The sequence below is a fragment of the Camelus bactrianus genome, chromosome 7 (assembly GCF_048773025.1).
Source record: "Camelus bactrianus isolate YW-2024 breed Bactrian camel chromosome 7, ASM4877302v1, whole genome shotgun sequence".
Lineage (NCBI taxonomy): Eukaryota > Metazoa > Chordata > Mammalia > Artiodactyla > Camelidae > Camelus > Camelus bactrianus.
In genome coordinates, this window is record NC_133545.1 from 63,067,785 (window position 1) to 63,080,065 (window position 12,281).

Genomic DNA, 12,281 nt, shown 5'->3' on the forward strand with positions numbered 1-12,281 from the left:
AGCATTTAACACATTTTAACAAACGAAAAAATTCACCTAAAATCCTACTGTACCACCTCAGTGCACTTACTAAATACAGTGTCAGTCTTTCCCACTCAACTCTGAGAACAGAAATTGTCACCACCTCTCTATTTCCAGCTCTTGGTATAAAACAGGAGTTCCATACAGGTCTGCTGAATGACCTTACACTTATAATCCAGTTTTTAAGTCCTAATCTAAAAACACACACTTATACAAATGAAATAACGTACACTTATTTTTGATGATGCTGTTTTCACTCTATTTTCCATGTTCTCGGTCTTCATAATTTTGATGGCTATATAATATCCCATTATATTTATGTAATAGTTTAAAAAATGATTCTCTTAATATTGTCTTTGAAGGTTGTTTCCAGTGTTTTTATATTGTACAGCCAATGCTCCAGCAAATATATCTTGCCTTACAAGTTTCAGATTTATTTCTGACTGGAAAAATTTGGCTCAATTTTAGAAGATAATTTTCTACAATAAAAGTAACTGTTACAAGAAAATTATTTTTATCCCATAGGCATAATTTTGAAAGACAAAAACCACATATACACACACAAAGAAACTAGAATTCCCTTTTGCTTAATGAAAACAATTTAAATAAATTCTTTTAACTATTATGAAATATGTCCAAAGTAAACTGTTTTTTGGACTGCTTCACATATATTTAAGAAAAAGACTTCTGAAGGCAGGTAGTAAAAAATCTGAGGTAATAAACAGATAAGCAAAATGTCTAATTAGAACTTCAAGGCTTTTGGAAGGAGATGCAAACTTTACCTCCACTTTCTTGGGTTCACAAATCGTGCTCAAACCCTGTGATTGCAAAAATGTAAGCAACTTTGGGCTTCTAAAGATGCCTTAATTCCCTTTTACCTCCACATGTAGCTTCTAAAGTAATAATACACCTGATAACCTACACGCACTTAAGCTTTGTCCTTAGAGCATATGAAGCTAGTTTATATATTTATACTGATTTAAGAAACTTGTGTTAAGCACCTCCTACTGTTTCTCTGCAGTATGGCCCTTCAATGATTACTAAAATCATAGATCCAGTCTTCTTTATTTACTTATTTGGAGGGAGGGGAAGGTGAGAGAGAAAGAACAGTTAACAGTATTGTAATTTAATTGTGGTCCAAGTACGATTGCTAACAATCATCTCTAATAAAACAGAATATGATCTATAAACGGTAATTTCATTACAGGGAGGAAGGGGGACTTTGAAGTCAGCCAGAAATTATGCTCAAGCATGAATTTTTAAAAGATAGGCTATTTAATTTATATTTGGTCGGTCAAATTTTTTATGTAGCCCAATGAATAATACCTGTGTATGATTTTGCATTGTTTGCTTAACAGGTTTTTTCAAACTCACACAAAATTGGGACTCAACAAGACATACATAACAATTAAATTATTTAAATCAGGAATTCTATAGGCGTTGCTTAGAATATGGAACCTTTGGTCCCCAGAAGTTCCACTCACAGACTGCATTAACATTCCACACAATACAAAGAGCATGCCATGACAAAGACCTCCAAACACCAACATACAAAGCCATGCTTCTAAAAACGCCCCTAAAGCGAAGTTCACAGCTGGCACTTGTGGCACACTCAAGCCACTGCTGAGGCAGCTGTCACAGGCCAATCACACACCCAAGAGTGCCAGCGTGCCACCTAAGAACGCCAAGCTGATGATGAGCGTACAAATCCCCTAACGAATAAAGCCCCAAATCCCCACCCAGAAAAGCACAATGCCTGCACTACCCAGAAAACTCTCTAAAAAAAGGTGAAAGATTGAAGATATAGACGCTATAAAATACCTGTTTATCGCAACATAGTAAAAGAAGGCTTTTATTTGGGCATTCGGGAGAAAAGAGCCACAACACCCAATCATTACGGAAGTATCCGCTAAGTAGTATATCACCAGGGTTTTTCAATAGGAAAAAGGAGAGAAGAGGGCGAGGACCCTGCAGCACCGCCCTCCCAGGCGGCGCACCGGGACTGATCGCCGCTTCCCAGGCCCCCTCTCAACCCTTCCCCGCCACCGCCTCCCACCGCAGGCCTGGCAGTTGCCGGCTCTCCTACCTTTGCTTTGCCGGCCTCCAGCTTCTTCTGTCTCTCTTCGTCCTCCATAGCTTCTCCGAGGAAGGCTAGGGGAAGACAGACAAGGGGTCGGAGGTAGAAAGGAAACGTCGGTTCAGACGGAGGTGGGACCGCAAGCTCCGCGGCCCAGGGAGCAGGGCCGGGCCCCGCGCTCCCCCGCCCGGGGCGCAACCAGTCTCCGCGCTCACTGGCTGACGGTCCTCGGCAGCACGGACAGCGTCGTCACCACCACCGCCATCTTCGTCTCCACGTAAACACGGCAGGACGGGAGTGGGGGGTGGGGCTGGGGCACGTCGTTCGCGCAGCCGCCGCGAGCCTCGCTGCGCCGGGCAGGTGCGCCCGCGGCCCCGCCCCGCCCCCGCCGGCCTCGCACGCTGCGGTGGGGGCGACTCCCGCAGGGCCTCTGACCCCGGCTCCCACAGGCGAAAAACTGCCGGGGGAGAGCGCCCTTCCCCGGGGACGAACACCACTCCCTAGGTGGTGGCCTAGCTGAGGAGGTGGGAAAAAGTGGGTGTGCCAGGGGCGTCGGTCGTCTCCCCACCACCATCGAAAGGACTCAGTGGTCGCTTTTGAAACATTAAGATGTTTCAAGTGACAAAGGAAAAAGAAAATAGAGCCTAACGGTGAAACTGGTGAACGCTGAAAAACCAAACGAAAAGATGGGGTCAGGGTGGGTGGATGCGGAGAGGACCCACCGAACGACAGTTTTTCAGCCTAGATTGACTCCTCGACCCGAAGGATTGGGAGAGCAGCCAGTAGCCCTCATTCCTTTAGTGAATGTCCCTCTCTTTTACCCACATGGGGCCGCCCAATCTCCTTCAAGGCCCACTTCTCATGCCGCGCAGAATAGCTTTTCTGATCTCTTTGTTCCTTTCAGCGCAACTGGGAATATTCAGCCTTAACTTACTCCCCTCCCACTCCTACTTGGAGCTTCCCCTTAGCAATAGTGTCCTGAAAGGAGACTAGGCTTTGGAACCTAGGTTGAGGACAAAACCAGCACAGACTTTAGAGCTTGAATGACCTTGAACAAGTTACTTACTCTCCCTGAGTTTATCTGGAAATTTTGGAAGGGTTGTTAATATATGTGACGACCCCTGGCATATTAAAACATCCTTTATGTCAGTTTTGTTTCTCCTTGTATTTCCTTTATGTATTCTGCATGATAATAACGTGTGCCCTTCTTAATTCACCTCATACCTCCCGATTCCTTAATGGCAAAGACTGTCTTGCTCACCTTGGCATTACTAAAATAACCAGCACAATGCTTTGCACCCAATAAACACTCGTTGTATTGAACTGAGCCATTTTAATAAATTGAGTATGACTCTCCGTTATTTTCCTCTGTTCCCTTTTTCCTCCCCACCATCTTACCCTCAAATCCATTCCTGGGGTGAACTACACTTTTAAATTTATCAGGTTGATTACTCAGGCTGATCTTGTTTCTTCTTCCTCTTCTTCTTCTTCCTCTCCCTCTCCTCCTTTTTAGTAAGATTCGACTGAAAAACTAGCACGTGTGAACCAAAATGAGTTCAATCACAGAAGTGGTGTTAAGTGAAAATTGCGATTGAAAAAAGAAAAAGGAAAAAACTAAAGATCTTAAGTCAACCACAAACCCAAGACTAGTTTTAAATAGCCCTGATTTAGAAATTCTTAGATCTAAAAAAGATTTTTAGATCTTTTTTAGATAATTGTGCCAGCTTGTATCACCAAAATGCATACATAATTGTGCCAGCTTGTATCACCCAAGTATATATTGTCCTATTTTCTTAACCTGAATTGAGAAGTGGATGAGATTAAACATTTTATCATGGGAATGAAAGAATTGAGACAATAAAAGAAGAGATGATTTATTCAGCCACCCACTAAGCTAAGAGTAAAACTTGGACTAGAACCAAGTGTTGTAATACTGCAGTGATTTAAACACTGCCTGGACTGAGGGACTGTGTTTGTAGATTCTGATTGCCTGGGAGGAAGAAGCCCTAGGATATCTGAAAGATAATCCTGTTTATTAATAGATAATGCTTTTTCAGTTACTAAAGAATCTACCTATTTGTTCCAGTGTGTGCTGAAAATGTTCGAGAACCTCCTAAAGCAAAAAGATTATTTCAGTGTTTCCCTTCACTAAGACCAGCCAATCATACACGTCTTTTATGTATAATAGGTATTAAATAAATGCTGAAAGTTGTGTGTTGACTATTAGAAGGGCAAGCATGTGGCACTAGTGCTCTGTTGCCTCCTTATAGCAACTATTCATGTCATAACATTCATTCATTCTTTCACTCATTCAAGTCATTCCCTTAGAAGATACTTGAGCAAAGGATTGAAAAAGATGAGAGAGTGAGCCATGGAGATAAGTGAGGGTATAGCAAGTCTAAAAGTCCTGAAACTAGATCATGACCGTCATGTTAAAGGAAAAGCAGGAGGCAACGGTGGCTAGAGTAGAGTGAGCAAGGAGGGTAACAGTAGGAAATGAGGTCAGAGAAGTAACAAGAGGCCAGATCCTATAGAGTTCTGAGGTAATAAGGACTTAAGTTTTTACACTGAGTGAGGTCAGGAGCTATTGGAGAATTTTGAGCAGACGGGTAACATGTTCTGGCTTATGTTACTAAAGAACATCTGGCTGCTAAGAGGAGACTGGACTCTGGGGGATCAGTCTGGATGCTACTGCAATAATCCAGATGAGATGCTGAAAAGTTTGGACCATGGTACTAGTAGTGAATAATTTTCTGGATATATCTTGAATACGGAATAGTGCCACAACTGTAGATGGAATGTTGATGTTTGAGATAAAGAGAGGAGTCAAGGTTAACTCCAATATTTTTGGCCTGAGCAACTGAAATGATGGAGTTGCCAGTAACTGAGATGGGGAAGAGTAAATTTGGAGGAGACCATGAGTACAGTTTTGGACATGATAAATTAGAGATACATATTAGGTATCCAAGGAGTGATGTCAAGTAGACCCTTGGATATCTGAGTCTGGAGTTTAAGAGAGAGGTCCAAGGAAGAGATACAAATCTGAGAGTAGTTGCATATAGATGGCATTTAAAATTAAGGACTTAGATGAGATCATCTAGGACATGTTGTCCAGCAGAGCAGTCAACAGCCACAGGTGGCTACTGAGCATGTGAAATATGGCTAGTCTGAACTAAAATATGCTGTAAGTGTAACATATTGGATTCTGAAGACTTTGTATTAAAATGAAAGAACTTAAAATATCTTATTAATATTAATGATGAGTGTCCACCATAGAGAAGTAACGTGCATAGTTACCACTGTATCTCCTTTACACAAAGCCACTTTTTCTAAATTAAAAATGGTCCTGCAGAGCTTCCTAAGTCAAGGCCAAGTATTGAAATTGGAGGTTAAGACTGATCCATTATCATGGGTAAGATGATTACCTGTATTGGAGAGAAATATGTTGATATGGCTACAAAAACCAAGATTCAACAGCTGAGCAGAGTTATACAGGAGACTTTCTAAAAGTGCTGATTTTCTGTCAGTAAAAATTATTAAATTTTGAGCAACAACAAAATGCTCCTGAAAGAAAGAGAAAATTAAATAACTTAATATCTCATATCAATTTTTAAAGTAATATATTTATATTGATTACAGGTTGAAATATTAATTTGGGGTGTATTGGATTAAATAATATAGATATGAATGTCACCACTTTTTATTTTTTTAAATGTAGCTATTATAAAATTTCAGATTACATATGTGGTTTGCATTCATAGCTCATCTTATTTTTCCATTGGATCATGCTGCTCTAGGGAGCAAGTTTAGATAGAGAAGTAATAAAATGACTGAATCTTGGAGCACCCTAACTTGAAGAGGGAGGAAAGATGAGAGGAATCAGCAAATGAGACTGAGAACAGTAGGTAGCTGGGTAAGAGGAACCAGCAGCCAAGTGAAGAAAGTGAAGGAGAAGAGAGTGATGAACTATGGCAACTGCTGCTAATAGGTTAAGTAAGATGAGGACTGAGAAATGACCACTGGGTTTGGCAAAGTGAAGGTCATTGGAGGCTTCCAGGGAAGTCATTGTAAATCAGTCATTAACTCTTTCCTACTGAGTGCTAACACTGCCTCAGTATCATTCTCAACAGAGTTCCTGGAAGTCATTTCCAATGGACCAGAACTGAAAAAGGAATGATACCTATTTGTCATCCCTGATTGGAGTTACATTCTGGTGATTGTCTGTTTATTAACACCTGTAAAACTCATAATTAAGCTACACGTCTTTTAGTGTTGACTTGCCTTGTTAACAGTGAGAACACTGCACTACACTTGTCTCCCTAAAGGAATTAAATATTTCTAAAGGTACTTTTTATATTTTCCATTTAAATAGTTCTAGTTCTTTATTGGCAAGATAGCAAGCAAGCCTATGAAGAGTATATATTATGATCAGCAAACAAGAGATTGCTGTAACTGTAGCCAAATTGCATTTTGAGAAGCTTTCTCCATCCCCCCCCCCCCCCAGTATATTGTGATTACCATTTCCATGTTATTTTATCATTCACAAATTAGATACAACCTTTTAGCCATTTCATTTTGGTGGCCAATATATATCACTAGACCTTGACTTCACTACAGTTGAAGCAGCAATTGAGGCAATTCCCTAGATACTATTGGGGGAAAAAGATGGTTCTTCTCTCCTATATTGTCTGGGACAAACTATCTCTCTTAAATTCAGGAGCAGGGATATTATAATTTGTCTTTAGCCTCTTTTCTTGTGGATTGAATAACTTTCCTTTAGCCCTTTCTTATATGGTCTATTTAAAACACATTTGGTGATTTTGGTGGCCATACTCTGGATCTTTGACAAATTCTATACAACTCATTTAAGTTAAACAAATGATCTTCATTAAATATTTAAACTATGTGTTTCACCATAGCACAATTATCTTGGGTTTTCCTACATGTTTAATTATCTTGGTATTCCTATTTGTGTCTCACATATTTTAATGACAATACATGATTGATGTATTAACCTCATTTTCATTTAAATGCAGGCACATTTTTCCCTTCTGGTTTTATTTTCTCTTTTTAACATATGACTTTCTAGAGTTTTTACCCGAGTAAATTATCAATATGCAACTCAATCATGTCCTCATCCACAATATTTAAAATGTAGATAGGCTTTTGAATTTTAATCCAATTCTTTAAGGCACCTCACCCACTGGTGAATTCTGTATTTTGTTATACAAATCATTAAAAATGAGTTATTTTTAAAATGAATCAGAGTCCCTCAATGTCTCATCAGTAACTGTTTACAAACAAGTATATATCTTTCTCATTTTTCAAAAGCAGTTATTGTGAAACAGAAATACCAAGGATTTTACTGATTGCTTCCTTCAAATTTTCCAAGCCTAGAATAATACATTGAGTACCCAGACGTACAATCCAATGGTAATAAAAATGTTATTTTATTATGACCTGGACCAAAATTATTTCTTCTATGACTTTTTTTTTTTTTTTTTTTTTGCTAAACCAGACAATTACCTACTCAGTTGTTTCACGATTTTGTCCATCTTCATGGCTTTGCTTCCCTAATTAGAAGACACTGCCAGCTGCCATTTCCACTGAGTGTTTTCTACTATCACTTGCCGTGCAAAATACCTAAAACTATGCTCAAGATCTTCTATCCAGTAGTAACACTTCCAAACTTCTCTCTTTCAGTTAATGACCTTCTTCAAGTCTCCTCAACTTAAAACCATGGAGACCTAAGTTCTTCTCTACCTCATCCATCATATCCATCAGGCACATGTCTGGTTGTGCTTTCCTTCCCAGGGTCTTTTGAGTCCTTCCCAGCTTTTCTTTTTCCACTGCTAACATGGCAGATTATCTTATATTTTGAAAATTTCAGAAGACTCCAAGCTGGTATGTGGGTTTCATTCCTCTCCATTACTTTCTAGACCTCATAATTGTCAGATTAGCTTTCTGAAATGCAACTTTCACTGTCATCCCATTATAAAATGACTTCCTACTGCTCAATAAAATGAACTTCAAATTCCTAAATCTGTCATTCAAGGCCCTCCAAAATTTGCCCCAGTTTTACTATGTATTTCTAACTCAACTCCTCCCACTTCCCAACTCCCCATTCTAGTCAGACAGGTGCCCATGCAGCGATTGCTAAATCGCATTTACACAATGATTGAAATCCATATACAATGTCAGAGTCTTCACAAGACAAATATTTATGGGACATACAATTGAGTTTATTTTGCAAATGTGACTACTGCCCTTTCTATTTAGGATTAAGTTGAAGAAAAAGGAGACATTAAATCCTAAAACCAAAAAATAATTATTTTTAACTTATTAATAGAGGTGAAAGTATATAAAGAAAATAGGAGGAAGCATAGTGATGTATCTTTCACATTTTATAGATTAAAAAATTGAAAACTTAAGAGGTTAAGCGATTTGCCCAACTTTCCATCCTTGGTCAGTCAAAGTCTTACCCAGACCTAATCCCAGACCCCCTGATTTAAGTCTCACTCCATTTCGTTAAGCTGCAACTCCAAACAAAATCAGCATTTGAGTTTGAAAGAAATAAATAAATGCTTACAGAATGTATTAAATAAAACTTGGGACTTTTTGGTTAAATTTTTAGGTTTCAAAAGATTATTTATGACTTATGAAACTAATATTCATTTAAAGTGGCCTAACGAACCTGATGAAGCATTAGAGAAATCTAAGGTGTTACTATTATCAAGATGGAATTATATGTTTGTAATCTGAGATACCAAGCAGTCATAGAATATAATCAAAATGAGTTTTCAAAAGAGCTATATCAAGGGTCCATGTAGTTTTTAAAGTTAAGTTTAAATGTGAAAGGAAATTTCAAATAATTAATCTTCCAGTGTCACTCCTGTTTCAGTGAAGAGTCTGTGAAATGTAAAATATCCACTACACTTACAATGCCTTTCTTAAAGAAAACTGCCCTGAGTTGCTATGACTTGTGCTGGATTTGAATGAAACCAGCCTTGTTTACCCCGGGCTACAAATGTTTAGACATCTGTAAAGACTGGGCACAAAAGAACCTGACCTCTTGTGAGTTGGTGGACATAAATTTCTACTCAACTTCGGCACTCATTTTTTTTTAATGGAGGTTCTGGAGACTGAACCTGGGAACTTGTGCATGCTCAGCAAGCACTCTACCACCCCTAGGCACTCATTTTGGACAGGGATATATGGACCTAATTACACTGTCTCCCTTTTGGAAAATAAGATGCCTTGTGAACTAGGAGAATTTAGGCATGATTCCAATTTTACATAATAACTGCCCTGATAGACTTCCCAGTCTTGGAAGCACTCAGAGTAACTCTATGAGTCAGAAGATAATGTCCTGGGCTACCTACATCCCAGTATGTCCTTGTACAAAACCTCTGTTTGCCAAAGGTAAACCTTTCTTTGCATCTTCGAGGCACCTAACAAATAGATCTTATGTAAACTGTATGCCACTTAAAAAAATGGGCAAAATAATATAAAATATTTGAGCACTTTCTGTATCTTCAGAATATATATATGCTCACATTAATTTCTATTCACCCAAGAAACCAGGAATAGAACTCACCATTGTGAGGGTATGTAAGGTAATTATGAATGTGTTTATATACCTGTGTGTGTGTGTGTGTGTGTGTGTGTGTGTGTGTGTGTGTGTGTATACAGCAGTCTATAAAATTTTACTAGAGTCTCTTGGAATAAGTTATCAACCAAAAATCATCACAAACTTCTTTTTCTAACCTAATGAATAGTATACTATTTGGAACTCTGCAGCAGATTTACTAAAAGTTACCTAAAGGTTTGAAAGAGCTAATGTATTAGAAAGAATTGAACCTGACATCTAGATTGACAAAATAAACTGAGATTCAATATAGTACCATAGAATCTCCAAGTCTATAGGTATGATTATGATGTAGAATTGTAAAGTTTGCTTATTTTCCTTTACAGGAGTGATTTACCTTTTATCTTAAACATGTCTATAGTTTTAACTACTAAAAAACTTGATATTTTGTTAATATCCAGATTACATTTTTGACCTCTTGATTTCATATTGTCCATGGCATTGGTTCTCAAACTTTAATGTGCATATGAATTACATGGAGCAATTATTAGAAATGTAAATTTCCTAGGTCAGAAAGTCTGAGCAGGACTGGGGGGACCCAGGACTCTGTACATTTAACAAGCAGTCCATGTGACAGCGGTGCAGGTCTGGGAAAAGGCTAGTGCTATATCCTGAAAATTTACATGTGGAAATTTATGAAAAAATGCTAGACCTACCTCATAATAAGACAAATGTAAATTAAAATTATGCTCAGACACCATTTCAAACATACCAGGTTGGGAAAACATGTGTCCTTACAAGTGAAAAACTAATAAAGGTGTTCATAGAATACATTTTTTAAAATTGAAGTATAATCAGTTTACAATGTGTCAATTTCTGGTGTACAGCATAATGTTACAGTCATACATATACATACATATATTTGTTTTCATATTCTTTTTCATTACAGGTTACTACAAGATATTGAATATAGTTCCTGTGCTATACAAAATAAACTTGTTGTTTATCTATTTTATACATACTAGTTAATATTTGCAAATCTCGAACTCCCAATTTATCCCTTCCCGCTCCCTTTCCCCGAAGTAACCAAAAGATTGTTTACTATGTTTACACCATTTCTCATATGTACATCTGATTTATTTTGCATTCTAATACAATGGGGAATGTGGATTTGTAGATAAGTTAATTAGTGTCTTCTTTTTTCTTTTTTTAGATTCCACATATGAATGATGTCATATAGTATTTTTCTTTCTCCTTCTGGCTTACTTCACTTAGAATGACGATCTACAGATCCATCCACATTGCTGCAAATGGCATTATTTTATTCTTTTTTATTGCTGAGTAGTATTCCATTGTATAAATATACCACAGCTTCTTTATCCAGTCATCTGTCAATGGACATTTAGGTTGCTTCCATTTCTTGGCTATTATAATTAGTGCTGCTATGAACATGGGGGTGCATGTATCTTTTCAAATTAGAGTTCTCTCTGGATATATGCCCAGGAGTGGGATTGCTGGATCATATGGTAAGTCTATTTTTAGTTTTTTGAGGAATCTCCATACTGTTTTCCATAATGGTCGCATCAAACTATATTCCCACCAACAGTGTAGGAGAGTTCCCCTTTCTCCACACCCTCTCCAGCATTTATCGATTGTGTACTTTTCATACAATACATTTTATAACTCAAAAGACATGTATTTGGGCTGTTAGAGGAGATTACCATCAAACACTTCCAGTTCCCAGCCCTTATATATAAAAGTAGTATTTTTAAAGCATGCTATTCATTGGTTGTAAAGTCTATGGTTGAGCATGTTGCCAATCAATATTTGATTTTCATTTTACTTATAAGGATTCCCATTACCTGAATAGCCCTAAAAAAAAGCTAGTAATATAAGATACACTACTCATTTGTATAAATGTATTTTAAGCACGTTATAATCTATATATTGTTATAAGTAATGATTCCACAAAATTTGTCCTTATTTCTGGTATGTACATCTGATTAATTTTACATTCTTCTACAATAGGGAATGTGGATTTGCATATCAATGAAATTCAATCCTGCATAGTCTAACCTAGGGACTCACTTTAAAAAAGGCTTAGGGAGGATGTGGCAAAAAGGGAATCCTCCTATAGTGTTGGTAGGAATGTAAATTGGTAGAGCCACTGTGGAAAACAGTATGGAGGTTTCTCAAAAAATTAAAAATAGAACTACCATATGACCCAGAAATTGCACTCCTGGGTATAAATCCACAAAAACCCCAAACACTATTTGAAAATATACATGCACCCCAATGTTCCTAGCAGCATTATTTACAATAGTCAAAACATGGAAACAACCTAAATATCTATCAATAGATAAATGAATAAAGATGTGGCATACACACACAAACACACACACACACACGAATACTACTCAGCCATTAAAAATGAAATAATGCCTTTGCAGCAACATGAATGGAATGAGAGCTTATCATACTAAGTGAAGTAAGTCAGACAGAGAAAGATAAATACCATATTAAATCACTTATATGTCAAATCTAAAATATGATACAAATAAACTTATTTACAAAACAGAAACAGACTCATAACAT

At 37.6% G+C, this 12,281-nt stretch overlaps 1 protein-coding gene across 15 annotated transcripts in view; it reads right to left on the reverse strand.

Annotated features, from left to right (window-relative positions):
* Positions 1-12,281, reverse strand: part of AKAP9 (A-kinase anchoring protein 9) — a 168,538-nt gene that overhangs the window by 137,601 nt on the left and 18,656 nt on the right. For 14 of the 15 annotated variants that reach the window (XM_045519934.2, XM_045519929.2, XM_010959466.3 and 11 more), the window contains exon 2: positions 2,108-2,172. In XM_045519934.2, the coding sequence (XP_045375890.2) occupies positions 2,108-2,172 (65 nt within the window). Of the gene's footprint in view, positions 1-2,107; positions 2,173-2,313; positions 2,379-12,281 lie in introns of those variants that run through there. The other variant, XM_045519933.2, reaches the window with a different exon arrangement.